Source organism: Pongo abelii, chromosome 13 (genome assembly GCF_028885655.2).
Source record: "Pongo abelii isolate AG06213 chromosome 13, NHGRI_mPonAbe1-v2.0_pri, whole genome shotgun sequence".
Taxonomy (NCBI): Eukaryota; Metazoa; Chordata; class Mammalia; order Primates; family Hominidae; genus Pongo; species Pongo abelii.
The window spans coordinates 20,950,024-20,967,205 of NC_071998.2; the positions used below are offsets into that span (position 1 = coordinate 20,950,024).

At 47.8% G+C, this 17,182-nt stretch overlaps 1 protein-coding gene across 1 annotated transcript in view; it reads left to right on the top strand.

Annotated features, from left to right (window-relative positions):
• Window positions 1-17,182, top strand: part of PAX5 (paired box 5) — a 201,499-nt gene that overhangs the window by 144,650 nt on the left and 39,667 nt on the right. The window contains exon 8 of the mRNA XM_002819613.6: window positions 8,688-8,789. Within this exon, the coding sequence (XP_002819659.1) occupies window positions 8,688-8,789 (102 nt within the window). The remainder of the gene's footprint in view (window positions 1-8,687; window positions 8,790-17,182) is intronic.

The following is a 17,182-nucleotide window of genomic DNA, read 5'->3' on the forward strand; positions in this document are numbered from 1 at the left end:
CTCTGTAGGAATTGATACCCACCTTCTTTCCCATCAACATGGGGGTGAAATGATGCTGCCAACTTATGGAATGTTACCATGGAAAAAACCCTCAGAGGCCATCTGTTCCCACTGCTTGAGTATTCAGATAACCAAGGCCCAGAAACCAAGGCCCAGAGAGGGGGTGAAGTTTACCTGAGGTCACACAGCAATCCGTGTTGCCTGGAGTGTGCAGGCTTCCTGGACCTTAGGAGTCCCCAGAAGATAGAGTTGCCAGTTTGCAAAGGGCTCTGCCTTTCCCAGCCAGTTCCACCATATTCCCTTATAGTTTGGGCCTTGTATGCTAAGATCTCCCTCCTCTGGGCAGGACCTCTTGCCCCAGGGCTGTCAAGGATGGCAGACCCTCTTGGGCCATCAAGCCATCACCAGGATCCCGCCCCCACCTCTCATCTTGTTCACAATAATTAATGGCTGCTCGATGGCTTGCTTCGTTCTTTCTCTCACTCACACACACAGTCAGGTAAATGGAGGGGGAGTTTGGCTGGTGCCCTATGGTATTCAAAGTGAAGGGTTTTCACACTGTCAGGGTAATGAATTCTGCAAGGGTTTGAAGCGAAGGACTGGGAGGATTTCTGTGTCATGTGTCTGGGAGTGACAACCCCCAGTGGTTAATTACTGCCACACGATGAGAACCGAGCTGGTAGCAAAATGAGATAAGTTCATTATGAGCTAAATTTGAAATTAATTGGATTCACATTCCCCCCCATTAGTGTACATAGAGAGAGCCTACCTAGAAATGGGCTCTATGAAAAAGAAAAAGAAAAAGTTGCATCTAAGCAAAAACTGATAAATCAGGCCTGGTTATTTTGTGGAGTTCGTGATGAAGGGCTTTCTGAGATGTTGATGCGACGAGAAGCATAGTTCCTTCAGAAGAGCAGAACCAATGTCATATGATTAATTTCATCTTGGCAAACATTTTCTGAGCACCTACTGTGTGCCAGGCCAGTGCAAGGGAAAGAGGGATGAGAGCAGTTCTTGATCTCCGGGGACTTCCAGTCTAGAAGCAGGAGAAGGATGGATGCCCAATGCTGGGGGATTGTGAAGGCATCTGATGCCAGAATGCCTCCGTTTGGATAAGGCTCCATTTCTGACTAGCCGTGGGAACTTGGGCAGGTGCCTAATCTCGCTGTGTTTTAGTTTCCACATCTGTAAGATGGGGATAACAATAGGGTTCACCTTACAGAGTTTTTGAGGATGAAATGAATCTATATCTATAAAGCACAGTGAATAGTGTTTAGAACACTGCCTAGTGTAGAGCCTTGTCTGGCATACAGTAAATACTACAAAAATATTAACTGTTATTATTGTTATTATTATCAGCTGTGCAACCTTGGGTGCATCAACTACTTGGGAGCCTTCATTTCCTCATTTGTAAAATGGGGATTATAACCGCAACCTTATGGGGTTCTTGTATTGAATGAGGTAAGACACGGAAGTGCCTGGCCAGGGCCCAGCTTGTGGGAAACTCCAAGGAGGCTGGAGCTCTGTGGGTTGACCAGTCACCAAGGTGGCCCAGGTTCAGGGTAAAGGATCATAGGCCTCACTTCTCCATGAGAAGAGTAACAAAGAATTTGCAGACATGTTTTAATCCTGTTACAGAGAGTACCATTGTTACACTCCCAATAAATACCCTCTTTTTCCAATTATCAAAGAAAGCCCAAGGCTCAGATCGTTGTATTACCTGCCAGAGGTCACATAGTGAGTAAGTGGTGGAGCTAAGATTTGAAGCCAGGCCTGTGTGACTCCAAAATCCACCCCTCCCTGCCAGGCTCAGGGGCCTAGATTTGGCTCTGGAGGCAACAGGGGAGCCTGTGGGAAAGAGAGAGCAGATGTGGGTGACTTCATGCCCCCTCAAGCCTGCTGCCTGCAGAGCTGGCTGGAGGTCTCCTTCCTGGGGTCAGGTCTGCCCTCTGGAGGCCAGGTCCGCCACCAGCGTCAGCCATAGCTTGCCTCTGCCCAGCCTGCCCTCTCCCCAGATGCAGCCTGAGCTTTATATCTTCCCTTTATGTCTTTGCCTGTTGAGCATTTCCCAGCCCCAGCCCTAGGCAATCACTAATCTACCTTTTGTCGGTAGATTTGCCTATCTTGGACATTTGTATGAATGTATTCATACAATACATAGTCTTTTGTGACTGGCTTCTTTCACGTAGCATAGTCATTTCAAGTTCATTATGAATGTTACTGCTGTAGTATTTATTGGTATTTCACTCTGTTTTATTGCCAAATATTCCATTGTATGGACATACTACATTTTCTTTATGCATTCATCAACTGATGGATATCTGAGCTGTTTCCACTTTTTGGCTATCATGAATAATGCTGCCATGAACATTTGTGTACAAGTTTTTATGTGGACATATGTTCTTATTTCTCTGGGGTGTACACCTAGGAGTGGGAATTGCTGGGTCACATGGTAACTCTATGTCTAAGAACTGCCAGACTTTTCCAGAGGGCTGTACCATTTTACATTCCTACCAGCAGTGTTTGAGGGTTCCAATTTTCCCCATCTTTGCCAATGATTGTGACAATATGTCTTTTTGACTGTAACCTTCCCAGTGGGTATGAAGTGGTGTTTTATTGTGGTTTGGATTTGCATTTCCCTGAGAGCTAATGATGTTGAACATCTTTTCATGTGCTTGTTAGCCATTTCATTTATTCTTCTTTAAACAAATGCCTATTCAGATGCTTTGCTCATTTTAAAATTGGGTTATTCGTCTTTTTATTATTGAGCTGCAAGAGTTCTTTATATATTCTAGATACAAGTACTTTATCAGACATATGATTTGTAAATATTTTCTCCCATTCTATGGGTCATTTTTTCACTTTCTTGGTAGTATCCTTTGAAGCACAAAAGCTTTTAATTTTGATGAAGTCCAGTGTATCTATTTTTTTGTTTGTGTCATATCCAATAAACTATTGCCGAATCCAAGGTCATGAAGATTTATGCTCATATTTCCTTCTAAGAATTTTGTACTTTTAACTCCTACATTTAGGTCTTTGATTCATTTTTGAGTTAATTTTTGTAGTGTATGTTCCTCTGGTTTCGAGTCATAGTTAGAAAGTCTTTCTGCACCTGGATTAGAGAGAAATTCACCTGTATTTTCTTCTAGTACTTGTATAGTTTTATTTTTTTACATTTATTTCTTGGTTCTATTTGTAGTTTATTCTTATATATGGTGGGAAGAGTTGATCTATTTTATCTTTTTTCCCAGATGGCTCTCCAGTTGTCCTAACACCATTTATAAAAAGTCCATATTTGCCCCAGTGATTTGAGATCCTACCTTCATCGTATGCTAGATTTCCATACAATCTATGCATTGGATTATTGGGTCCATAATCCAATATGGATTGGATCTTTTGAGCCTTTTTTTAAACTTTTCATTCTATTCCATTGGTTTTTTCTTCAGGTGCTGGTATCACAATATTAATTATAAAGACTTTGTAGAATGTTTTAGCATCTGGGAGGGCTAGTCCCCTCGAGGGGAAACATTTTTAATAATCCTGCAAGAATAGCATTTAGGTAGAAATCATGACATCTGAGTTGAAGTCCCTGTTCTACCGCTTACTCTGTGACTTTGAGCCAGTCAAACCTCATCCTTGAGCCTCAGTTTCCTCATGTACACAACAGGGGCAGATCCCTGTTCTTCCCCTTCCTCTCAGGATTGCAAAGAGTGAGTTATTTCAAACCAAATGTGTCTCTTCTGGAGGAGTGGCCTTTGTCTTGAGTTTCACTGTTCTGCCTGGACTCCTTGCTGATAGTAAGCAAAGCCAAGTCTTGGTTATTCTCCCTGATAAGAGAAGGCCACGCATGAGTTAGACAAGATGTACTTACGTGCCATTAATAGGAGGAATTATGTTAGGAACACAGATTGATTCATTTTAGTTAGTTATTTGCAAACTTATTATAGGCCATCAATAACATTCAGTGCCATTGCAAATGATACAAATAATTTCTTCCTTGGTTAAAAAAAAATTGAAAGAAATGTGTGCGTTGAGGTCATAGCATGTTTAGAAGCATTAAATCTGGTTTCCCATCCCAGTCCAGAGGCTTGAATTGGAGCTAAGAAGGGGCAGTAGCGTCTCCTTAGCTGCCTTGTGTTGACAGGTTGTAAACCCCAACCCTGGCGACATGCCTGAGACATGTTAGGGAAGGGACTGAGAAGGTGAAACTGCCTGTGCCCTCCAAGATCACAGACTCCTCAGCTTGGTGCCGGGAGAGTCCTGATGGGCCTCAGAGCAGATTTGCGGCTTGAATTCATAAGAGTGGGTTCCCCAACCAGGCGTGGGGATCAGCCTCTGCCTGGAATTTGATACATGTTCTTAGAGGTTCCAGGCAGCAAGCTTTTAAGTAGAGAACAGTGATGACACTTATTAAATCTTGTGTCAATCAGCAATTGCCACCACATTGCTGCTTAGCAAATGCCCCCCAAACTCAGGTCTTAACACAGTAATCGTTTATTCTTGCTGGTGCACTTGGAGTCGGCTGGGGATTGGCTGCACCAGGCTGGGCTGGGTTCCAGTCACAGTTTGGGTCCATCTCTGCTCCACATGTGTCCCCTCCTCCTTGGACCTGCAGGCTAGCCAGGACATATTCTCAGGGTAAGGGAGAAGGGCACCCAGCCACAAAAGCACACATCAAGCTTCTGCTTGCCGAGTGCTCCCATCCCATTGGCCAGAGCAAGGCACACAGCTGAACCTAAACTTAAGGGTCAGAGGAGGCCACTGTGCTCTAGCAGGAAGAGCTGCAAAGGGTTCCTTTTGTTTTTTCATAAAACTGAATTTATTTGGTTTTAAAACCAGTTTAATATATGTCCTTCCTACTTTTTGGTGTTAAATTACTATTTCTTTTTTAAGCTGATGGTGGTGAGGGTGGGGTGAAGGATTACCTTCCACACTGTGCCGTGTGCTTCTCACACATCTTCCTTCTGCCTCCTTACCACAGCCTCATGAAGGAGGTATGCTTCTGTGTGGTTGCGGAGACGGCACAGGGCAGGGGTGGAGAGGGCAGGCTTGCAAGCCAGACTGGCTGGGTTTGAAACCTTGCTTTTTAATCTTCTAGCTGTGTGACTGTGAGCAAGTCACTTAAATGCTCTGTGCCTCAGTTTCCCCCTCAGTAAAATAGGGATCATAGTAGCTCTCTAATAGGGCTATTGTGAGGAATAAGTGAGAATGTGTGTGCCTAACTCACAGTTTACTCTCTGTAAGCGTTGGCTATTATCCTCCCCATTTTATAGATAAGGAAACTGAGGCTCAGAATGACTAAGGGCCTCTCTCAAGGTCACACAGCTAATAAGTGGCAAATCAAGGATGTGAGCCTGGGCAGACTTGACATGCTTTGTCACTGTGCTCTGCTGTCTTCCTTTCTCTGGTGAGCTGCAGCCTCCCTGAGACCTCCCCACACAGCCAGGTTTGTCATCAGGTTTATGCTGGGAATTTTGTAAGCTATGAGGCTTCAGTGGAATAATGCTGCTCAACAGCCCACAGCAGTGCCTGGCACACTGGAGCAATTCAGGAGGTTGAGAGGACACAGAAAGCTGTCAGCTTCTCTCCCTTCCTTGCAAGCAACAACCCAGGCCCTTTGTTTTCATGACTAGTCCAAGGAGAGTAAGCGCAGCTACAGGTGAAGCCTCTGGTTCTAGGGACTGTGCCTGCATAAAACTGGAGCCATGGACAAGGCAAAGGAGCCCCTCTGTAATGGGAACTCAGAGGCAGAGTGATGTGTAGAGTGTATGTGGCCATGTGCCAGGCTCCTCTGAGCACATACTGCCATCCTGGTGGGCTGGGAGAGGGGGACCTGAGAATGGAATGAGCCCCCAGCATGGTGGTTGCTCAAGTCCTGCACAAGGCTGGAGTCGACACAGTCCATTACCTGACTCTTTCACCAAATTTTTCCATTGGTTCTAGGAGATGAGCCAATTTTCTTATGATTTCCGAAGCCTAAGATTTATCCAGCTGATTATAATCTTGGGTTTCCCCCCGCCCCCCAGTGCTTATTCCTCTTATGTCTCTGTCTTATCGTATTGTACTGGCTAAAACTTTCAGAACAATTTTCAGTGATAACATCGACAATAGGTTTCCTTGACATGTTCTTGACATTAACAGGAATTCTCTAAGTATCTAACCAATTAAGTATTTTTAAGATATTAATTTTAGATTTAGTATCAATATAAGAACAAGGAAGTATACTTCAATTCTTATTTACTAAGAGGTATCTTAAGGAATTAATATTGAATTTTAGCCAATGCCTTTTCTACATCTTTTATGTAATCATATGATTTTCTTCCTTTAATACATTAATATGATGTCCTGAACAGTGCTTTAATATTGAACCATCCTTGCATACATAGAATGAAGCTTTTTTGGTCATGGTATATTATTCTTTCTGTAATATTGCCCAATCAGTATGATAGTAGACTTTTTACATGTATGTTAACAAATTGTGAGACTAGTCTTTAATTTTTTGTGTGCTGCCTTTGTTAAATTTTTAGATCAGGATTATGCTAGCTTGGAAAAATGAATTGGGAATATTTCCTTAGTTTTATATATCCTGGGAACAGTTTAATAACAGAGATATGTGTCTCTTGAAGGTTTAAAGAACTTGCCAAAAAGAATAACAAACAAAAACTTTCCCAAGAAGCTAAATGGAAGAGACGCTTATTTTTTTTTTAACTTTTTCTATTTCTTCTAAGGTTATTGGGTTGTTGGTATTCTCCGACTCTTCTTGAATTACTTTTGGCAATTCATATTTTCCTAGAAAATTGTACCATTTATTGAGATTTCTACATTCATTCATGTGGAGTGTGTTTCTTTATGTTTTTAAATATCATCTCTGGTTATAATGTCTCCTCATTCTTTATCTTGATTATCTGTGCTTTTTTTTGAATCTTGATAGATTTGTCTATTTTATTGTTCTTTTCAAAGAACAATTACTGGCTGATGTATTGTTGTCTGCTTTTCTGTTTCCTAATTCATTCTTTTCTTTTCTTTTTGTGAATGGAGTCTCACTCTGTCTCCCAGGCTGAAGTGCAGTGGTGCCATCTCAGCCCACTGCAACCTTCACCACTTAGGTTCAAGAGATTCTCCTGCCTCAGCCTCCCGAGTAGCTGGGATTACAGGCATGTGCCACCACGCCTGGCTAATTTTTATATATATATATATATATATAATATATATATAATATATATGATATATATTATATATATCATATATAATATATATGATATATATAATATATATCATATATATTATATATATATTATATATATATATACAGTAAAGACAGAGTTTCACCATGTTAGCCAGGCTGGTCTTGAACTCCTGACCTCAGCCTTTCAAAGTACTGAGATTACAGGCGTGAACCACGGCCTGCCCCTAATTCATTCTTTTCTGTTTTTATTTTGTTGATTCCTTCCTCCTTCTTTCCCTGGGTTCATTTTATTGATTTTTATCTGGCTTCTTGAGTGCTTTGGTGAGGCACTGATCTTCTGAACCTTTGCTCTAGGGATCAAGGTTTTAAAGCATGTGTAACAGCAGCAGAAACTGTTGGGGTTCAGAAATGACCCTGAGAGCAACCCACCGTTGAAGAAAGGATCCACTCCCAGGGGGCAGGGGGGTGGACTGTCAGTCCCAGCCTTGCCTCAGGTCAGCCGAGTATCTTTGGACAAGTTCCCTCCCCTCTCATGATCCTCTTATCCATCCCAGGCAGCCAGGTAGGATGTGAGCACTTGTACCAGGCAGCCTCCTACTGGGTTAATGCCCCCCATCTTTCAGGAGGCAGATTTGGCAGCACCCCTTATGTGGTCCTGGCCTCTACCCCAACATGCACACCCATCAAAACTGTGCAATTGAATTTTCCTCTGCATGATGGAGCCAATCAGCGATGGTGACAGTGTCCCAGCTGAGAGACACGTGGACACTCTGGACTCACGGTCAGAAGCACAGTAGCCTGAAAGAGCTGGACACTCGCCCATGGGAGTGTGCACGCCTTGAAGGCTGAGGCCTTAACCTCCATGTCCCAGCGTCAGAACAGTGTTTGGCACTGGGAGGTGCTGCCTGCATCTTCACTGAATGAAGAAACAGCTCTAGGCCAAAGAAGGAAAAATTCAGTACCAGGCCAGATATGGGACTACAGGGTTTGAGGCAGATATGCCCCCGTTCACTGTGGGGGGCTATTGAGGAGAAGAGGAGGGAGGCATTTGAGCTGGTCTTTGAAGGCAGGTGGTGGCAGGCTGTGTGCAGTTGGAGGAAGGGGGACATTGTACAAAGGACATAGCAGAAGCAACAGTGTGGAGATGGAGAGGTCCCAGGCATTCTTGGGGAGTAGAGAGTAGGGAGAGCTGGCTGGAGTTGGGGCGTGCTGTCACCTGCGTTGCCCAGCTTCCCCAAGCAGGGGGTTCTGATTTCCCAGGAACAGGCCACATCCCTGACTCTGTTCTTGCTGAGTGGAGCGAGGGTGGCTGGAGATGTGTGTGCATGCGTGTATGTGTATGTGTGTTTGTGAGAGCGTGTGAGCGACAGGGGGGAGCTGGGGGCACATTGCCGTTCAGCGTCCAAACGTGACAAATGTGCAGAAGCGTCCAGGGAGCTGTGGACATGAGCGGCTGGCCGCGGAGATGCTCACCCTGTGATTTGTTGCTTTGATTCCTCAGGCCGTGACTTGGCGAGCACGACCCTCCCCGGGTACCCTCCACACGTTCCCCCCGCTGGACAGGGCAGCTACTCAGCGCCGACGCTGACAGGGATGGTGCCTGGTGAGTTTGCACTGTCGGCGTCTCCACAGCAGGCAGCGGACGGGGTTTCGGTGGGGGGGCATCCCCCCAAACAGCCTGGGTGACCTCTACGCTTCTGAGAAGAGGACCTGAATAAATCAGGCAGAGGTCTGCGCTCTCTGCAGCTGGGCCTGCAGTGGGCCCTGGACCAGCCAGCAGCCGCACCAGGGAGGACACCGGGGGCCGGGGGAGGGTCTTTGACTGTCACTCAAACAGGCCTCGTTGGCCACGTACAGAGTCTGAACACAGAGGGTGCAGGGGCTGGCTGCAGGTCACCCAGCCGGTGTGGAGCGAGCCTTCTCCCCAGCCTTCTCCCGGCCCCCACCCTCTCTCTCCCACACAAGCAAGTGACATGAACAAGCAGAAGGCTCTGAGGTGCTCGCGGCGGCCTTACTCCTTGGGGTTGAGGATAACGTGTTCAGGACAGACAGGATGTTGGATGGGGGGTTTGTCATTTGATTCTAAACTGAACACCCTGTGGCCATTGGAACCTGATCCCCCCAGGCCGGTGATGCATCAGTTTTAAGACATTTGGAGAGGTGGCTGCCATGTCTCCTTACATTGTGGGGTGGTGTGGGGACAAGTGGTGCTGGCTGTCTGGGTGTTAAGGGCATTAGCATAGCAGAAATACCCGAGTATTCTTTCTCGAAAGATGTTTTCAAAAATCAGGAGGAAAATCAGGCCTCCACTGGATGTTGTTACACATCTTTTATGAGTTAGCATTGTCTCTTTTTAAAAATTATTTCTAAAAGTTTTTATTTATTTAATTTAATTTTTAATAGACAAATAGTTCAGTGTATCTATAGGGTACAGTGTGGTGTTTTGACAGTGTATACATTGTGGAATGATCAAATCAGGCTAATTAACATACCCGTCACCTCGAATATTCATCATTTCTTTGTAGTGAGGACCATTAAAAACCTCTCTTTTAGCTGTTGGAAATATGCAATGCATTATTACTGACTATAGTCACCATGTTGTCCCTTAGGTAGAGTCATTTACAGGGGGCAACACAGCTTGTTTCAGTGCCTGGGGCTCTAAGGGCCTTATCTCCTCCTAACACACACTCTTGACTGTCTCTGGGCACCTAAAAAAGCCAGAATAGGCCGGGCACAGTGGCTCATGCCTGTAATCCCAGCACCATGGGAGGCGGAGGCAGACAGATCACTTGAGGCCAGGAGTTCGAGACCAGCCTGGCCAACATGGCGAAGCCCTATCTCTGCTAAACAAACAAACAAACAAAATACAAAAATTAGCCAGGTGTGGTGGCATGCACCTGTAATCCCAGCTATTCGGGAGGCTAAGGTATGAGAATCGCTTGAACCCAGAAAGCAGAGGTTACAGTGAGCTGAGATCGTGCCACTGCACTCCAGCCTGGGTGACAGAGCGATAACCTGTCTCAAAAAAAATAAAAATAAAAAAATAATAAAAATAATAATGTAATAAATAAATAAGGGAGCCACCCCTTAGAGGGCCCCACTCCAGCCCTGCTGAAGCTGTGCCCACTCTCCCATGCACTAGGGAGAGCCTGCAGGGCCAAACGGACATGCCCACACCCCTCTTCCTAGCTCATGCTGGAGTCCCACCCAAATACGCCCAAGTCTCTTCCGCCGGGCCATCCTCCTAAAGCCAGCCCATGTCACTGGTGTGTGCATCCCTGGGCCCGAGGCCTGGCTCTCTGTCGAGGGTGTGAACAGAGCTTGGATGTGAGGGCTGTGTGTCCACACATGCGTGTGCAAGGCCCCGAGTGGTGATGAGGATCCCGGGGTGGGGAGCTCAGCAGGACGGATCTTAGCTAGGCTGGCTCCCCCTACAGCCACATCCTGGCACAGAACGCCAAGGAGGCCCAGAATTCTACATTTGATCCTGGCCTTTCAGGTTGTTTTGAAGATGTATTTAACAAGGTAGGAGGATGGAGCATATTTCATTTAACGGTTTGCTAGCTTGATTGATGACTTTTAAATATGAGACACATGGGAAACGGCCTCCGTGTGTACTCTTGCCCTGGGCCTTGCCAATGCCAGAGAGGCCTGCAGGAGGAGGACTTGAACCCCAGTCTTTGGCCCCTTCTACCTCCCTCCCAGCACTCCCCACACCTGGGGAGGCGCTTCTTCCTGTGCCCTGGGCTGCCTGGATGTGCTCTCTGAGTCAGTCAATTCCAGCTTATCTGTGATGACAGAGGGACAGGGACAGCCCCGGAACCTGTTCTGAGAGCATGTCAGTGGTGAAGCTGAGGCCACCCAGCCGGTCCTCTCAGCCCCCAACTGGAAACCGCAAAGAGGCTGAGTTCAGAGAAGCCGCTGAACTTTGCCAAGTTTATCCAAACAGAGCCTGCCCTCTGGCCCACAGGATTCCTCCAGCCCTAATTACCAGGCTCAAGACACAAATGGCTGCAGGTCTGGCAGAGCCTCCAGTGGGAATGGATGGCGACTCCTTGCCCATTAACAAGGCAGCAGGAATCACAGGCCAGAGCAGGGGCACAGCTTCACCAAGCCTGGCAGCAGCTGGACAGGGGCGGCCCCAGGGCCCCATGAGACTCTGTCCTTGGGCACAGAGGAGGGTGCACCAGTGTGGAGGGAGGAAACAAGCATTTTGGCAGAGGAGCCTGCTGCCTGGGAGCTCATGACTTCTTCCTTCTCTCTCTCCCTCCATTCTTTCCTTCTGCATCTCTCTGTCTCCTCTTCCTCCGTCTTTTCCTCTTTCTCCTCTTGCCCCAGGCTCCTTGCCGTCTCTTCTCATGCATCCCCCAGCATTTATTCAGTGCCATGCCTGGTGTCAGGGCTGGGATTCCAAGCTCAGCTGCACAGCCCTTAGTTCCTGTTTCTCAATGGCCAAACAGGGTCAGGTCTTTGGGACTCTTGTTTCCAACAAAATTTCCAAATCTGTTTCTTGGGTGGCCTGTGGACATTGTTTTTGCAGACACTACCCCCGGCACTGTCCCACAGAACAGAGAGTGCCCACCTTTTGGCAGAGCAGGGGCCCTGGGCTGTCAGGCCTCACCGTGGTTGGCCTCAACTTGCCTTTCTGGCCTCCTCTCCCAGCCTCCCCGACCCTGACTGCTGTCTGGTGTCCAGCACACCTTGGACTCTCACCCATCAGTTCCTTCATCATTCTTGGATAGCTTCCCACCTTGACCTGTCAGAATCCAGCATCACCCTTCAGGGCTGAACGCAAACCTCATCTGCTCAGAAAAGCCTTCCCGGATGGCCCCCTCTGGGGGAAGATGCCTGTGCCTGGCTCTGCCACATCACATGACCCAACATGTTCAAGGCACAGCCCCCTATGCCACGTCCGCCACTCTCACTGGGACCTTATTAGTCTCTGCACCCTTCACGGCCCCTAACACGTATCAAGTTATCTTTGTGAATGTTGGCTAAGGGAGGTAGGAGAGGGAAATTATATGGACCTGTGTGTTAGTTTCCTGTGGCTACTGTAACAAATCTCCCCAAACCTGGTGGCTTAAAACCACAGAACTGTGTTCTCTTATAGTTCTGGAGCACAGGAGTCTGAAGTCAGTATCACTGGGCCAAAATCAAGGTGTCGCCAGGGCTGTGCTCCCTCTGGAGGCCCTGGGGAAAGATCTGTTTCCTTCCTCCTCCAGGTTTTGTGGTTTTTGACATTTCCCGGCTGCAGCTGCATTGCTCCAAGGCAGGAGATTTCAGTGTTTCCCCTCTCCATCTTCAGGTTGCCTTCTACTCTGTGTGTCGAATCTGCCTCTTCTCTGTTATAGGGGTACATATGCATTTAGGTCGTACCTGGAGTATCCAGGATGATCTCCCCATCGCAAGATCCTTAATCAATCACATCTGCAAAGACCCCTTTTTTCTTCTCACCGGGAGTCACATTCACAGGTTACATATAAGGAGCCTTCCTATATCAGGCTCCAGAGAGCAGGGCATGGATATACCACAATACGCTTGAGAACTTCAACTTAGTGTTTGTTCAGGTTCTGATTCATGACCTCTTGGGCTTCTGAATCCTGAAGGCGTTCATTGAATTGTGATGGTGCTGAAGACGATGATGCCATTTCATTGTCCCCGAGGGCCTGTTGGCATGTTTGGAGAAACAAGTGAAGCAAGGCTCTGGGACACCTGTGTCTCTTGCTTTTGTCTCTCTGAGGTTGCTATGCTGCAACGATCTGTTTCACTATGAGATCTGTTTCACTCCCTCCTGGCCTCTGGTGGGCTGGTGGTGCAATCTAGAGGGAAATTCGAAATCTTCGGGGTGTTTTTTCCCACTGTCGGCTTTAGAAAACATTTAGCTGCCACTACTTTCACTTCTTTTTTCTTTTCATTTTTTAAATGAAGGCATGGTCTCACTCTGGCCGTCGCCCAAGCTGGAGTGCAGTGGTGCGATCTTGGCTCACTGCAGCCTTGACTTCTTGGGCTCAGGTGATCCTCTCACCTCAGCCTCCCGAGTAGCTGGGACTACGGGCACCTGCCACCACGCCACTTAATTTTTGTATTTTTTGTAGAGACGGGTTTTGCCATATTATCCAGGCTGGTCTCCAACTCCTGAGCTCAAACGATCCTCCTGCCTCAGCTTCCCAAAGTGTTGGGATTACAGGCATGAGCCACTGCGCCCGGCCACCACTTCATTTCTAAGTGAAGGCTTTTATTGTAAGTGTGCTTGGAGGACACACAGAGGAAGGCACTCTTGCCTTGGGCTATGCTTCCACAGCCACACTGCAGAGCCTGAAAAAGTGGATGTCACGTTTTTCCTTACTAAATGTCAGCTTGTTAGCTTGGACTCATGTTCAGCTTGATTTCTGATTCCATCATCAGAGTTGTCTGCTCCTTCTGGCTCCAGGGCATCCCCATGTCTGCAAAACATAGCTTCTGGTCTTCTCTAGGGTTTGCAGATTCAGTAAACTCTGCAGCTCGGTAAACTCTGCATCGCCATTTTCAGAGCAGTTATGTTGAAGAAAGCGAATATAGCATCTTATATCAGCTTAGAAAGGAAACAGTTTTCAAATTTTATTTCCATCAAGTCCCAGAAAATGCCGAAAATTTTGCACCAAAGATTTCATAGTGTCTTCATTGGTGTAACCAGTTGATTCCTGCCTGAAGATATTTTGCAACCTAATGTGGTTGCAAATATCATAACATGGTTGCAGATATCGACATGGCATTTGAAATTCTTACAAATTCTGGGCTTGAGAAAAAAGGAAGGGGAGTTCATTGCCCTTTGGCTTTAGTAAGTCTGAGAAAAAAAGGTTGCTATCTTTGAGGAACCGGTGGGTGTCCCATCCCGCACGGCCCACCAGAACAATGTGCACAAAGGCACTAGGTGGGGTCCCTGTGGTCCTGGGCACTCTACTTGCCATGGATTGATGGACATCATTTCTAGATGCCTTTCAATTGAGGCACTCACTAACCTGATGGCTTTTATTTTCTTAGAGAAGTAGGAGGTGAGGGTGCAGTGTGGAGTGGGGGCCTGAGGCCAGAGGAGAGGTGGGCCCAGCCGTGTGGGCCGGGAAGGCACAGGGTCCACTGAACACCACAGTGGGAGTGAGGGGGCCTGCTCCTTCCCACCTCAGCACCTGCAAGTTCCTCTGCTTAAAGGGCTCAGCCCCTCTCTGCTCTTTGCCCAGCTTGCCTGGTCCCCTCTCACCTATGTAGGTTTCCCCTCCATAGAGAGGCCTTCCTCAGTGACCAAATATATTTGAGTTTCCTGTTGCTGCTGTGACAAATTACCACAAATGAGTGACTTAAAACAACAGACACTTGTCACCCTCTGATTTTTTGTAGAGACAGGAAGTAGGTCTCACTGGGCTGAAGTCAAGGTGTCTGCAGGGCTTGTTTCTTCTGGAGGTGCTAGGAGGGAAAGATTTGCTTTCTTGTCCTAGCTTGTTGCTGCTGCCAGCATTCCTTGGCTTTTGGCCCCTTCCTTCCTTGTCGAAACTGGCGATGTTGGGCTGAGTCTTTATCCGGCTGCCCCTCCTTCATCCCTCATACACTTAGAGAGCTCTGTGTTTCCCTTGGACCCACCTGGATATCTAGGATAATCTGCCCATGTTCAGGACAGCTAATTTCATTTCATCTGCAACCTAATTCCCCTCTGCCATGTAACCCGACATAGTCATGGATTCTAGGGCTTATGATGTGGACATTTTTGGTGGGGGGGCCACAGTTCTGCCTGCCACACACCGTCCGAACAAGGACCCCCCATCATTCCTCTCCCAGAGCTTCCTGCTGTTTTCATGTGCAGCACTAAGCCCAGCTGAAGTCATTTCGTGTGTAGTTTACTCGTTCCTCTCTGGCTTCTCTTCAGGTCTGTATGGTATGTAAGAGCTGTACAACACTCAGGGCTATGTCTGTTTTGTTCACAGTTGTGTCCTTAGTTCCCGGCACAGTGCCTAGCGCCTGGTCACACTCAGGACACAGTAGCTGAAGTTAAAATGGAGAACTTTAGGCTGAGCTGCCAAGGAGAGGTTCGCCAGGTTTGCTGTTGCCCTGAGTCTGGGGCTGGGGTGATGCAACCAAGGAGGCTGGGGCTGACCCAGGGCTGGGAGTGGTAGTGCTGTTAGAGTGGCTGCCACATGGGGAAGCAGTGGGAGGCTGGGTGGTTAAGAGCATGGACCTGAGCCAGACTGCCTGGTTCTGAGTCACAGTCCTGCTTCTCCCTAGCTGTGTGACTTGGGGCAAGTTACATAACTCCTCAGGGCCCTGGTTTCCTCCTCATGTATAAAATGGGGATACTGATAATAAATGTGAGCATTAAGTGATGTAATATACATGAAAGCTCTTAGAATTCTGACTGGCACATATGGAGTGGCACATAAGTGTTCATTATTATTGCTATTATTATTTACACAGGGGCCTAGGCTGGATAGGGCGGTGAACAGAGAAGCCTAGCAGGCATGCTAACGCTCAAATCAAGAGCTCTCCAGCAGAGCTCATACCTCCTGGAGCCCGTGGATCAATGGGAAAGCCAACTAGAGAAGGATCCAGTCGGAAAAGAGAGCACTGCCGAGTAGGAGTCAGGCAGTCTCTGAATGCAGTGGGTCTGGAGAAAACAGAGAGGCAGCTGTGGTTGGTGCAACTGAGAAAGGCATTCTGGCAAAGGCGGCCCTGGAGCTGGGCTGGGAACCGTGCGTGCTTGGCTATCTGGAGAGGAGGGTGGAGGCTTTGCGGTAGGGCAGAAGGCTAAGCCTAGTGGCTGGCATGGGTTCCCAGGGGTGGGAGTCCAGCCTAGGCTAGGCAAGTAGGATTGGCAGGGAGGGGAGCCTGTTGAGTGGAGGCTGATGGCCAGCAAGGTTAGGATCTGAGCTTGGCAACTTTTGGAGGCCAAGCAGACATGCAGATGAGGCCTTCTGCAGACAGGTGCATGAATCCCAGGAGCATGGGGCAAGGGCCAGTCCGGACAGAGATATGCAGATGCCCCAAGAGAGGCGAAGGGTGCTTTGGCAAGAATGTGGCTTCACCATTATTAGCAGTGTGACCACAGAGGAGCTCTGTGACCTCTTGGAGCCTGCCTTGCTGCTGTTTGAAATGATGGTTGTGTAGTTACGGAGACACCGCCTGTGTGAGGTAGGAAGGGTATTGAGGTTCTGGAGCGAGGAGGAGAAGGTTTCTTTTGTGGTCTGTCAAGCCCACCCCTGATTCTGCATCTTGCCTGCTCTACAGGCCTGCTCTGTGCAAAGCATGCAGGCTTAGGGGTGGGAGCTGCAGTACCAGGCAGCATCCTGGCCCAGCTCAGCCAGGACACTCTGTGCCATCTGACATGTCATTTCCACTCTCTGGGTCTGGTTAAGCATGTGAAACGGGGGAAAATATATACTGCCCAGTTCCATAGGCATGGCCGGGACCAGCGAACAGGATTCAGAGGGCCACCTTTTCCAGCCTTGTATCAAGAACCTTTCCTATGATTAGTACTGAAGACATTGGAATGGGCAGACTTGGGAGGGTCCGGCGGACACTGGTGAGAACTTGGTGGTGGGGATTTGAGCATCAGATGGAGAGAAGACCAGTGCTCTCCAGGCACCTCCGTGACCTAAGCATCAGGCTCAGGGAGCGTTTGCTCAGGGAAAAAACAGCCTTTGTTCTTAACACTAACTTCCCTTGACGCCTGACTTTCTTTCTAAGCTCCTTGCTGGGGCTCCTGGTAGCTCTCTGGCCTGGGCACGCCGCCCCTTTGCCAACCTGGCCCTGGCCCCGGCCCCCGGGGTGCACACCTGTTGCTCGTTCCTGACTCTTTGCTGCCCTCTAGTGGCCTCCAGTCACTCTGCCACAGCAGGAACATAGACTTGACCCTGGGGAATCCTGGACACAGCTAGGATGAAATGCAGGTGGCCATTCACTTGTTCATTCATTCATTCTCCAAACATTTCCTAAGAGACCCTGGGTGCCAATTGTGGGCTAGGGGTGGAGTTG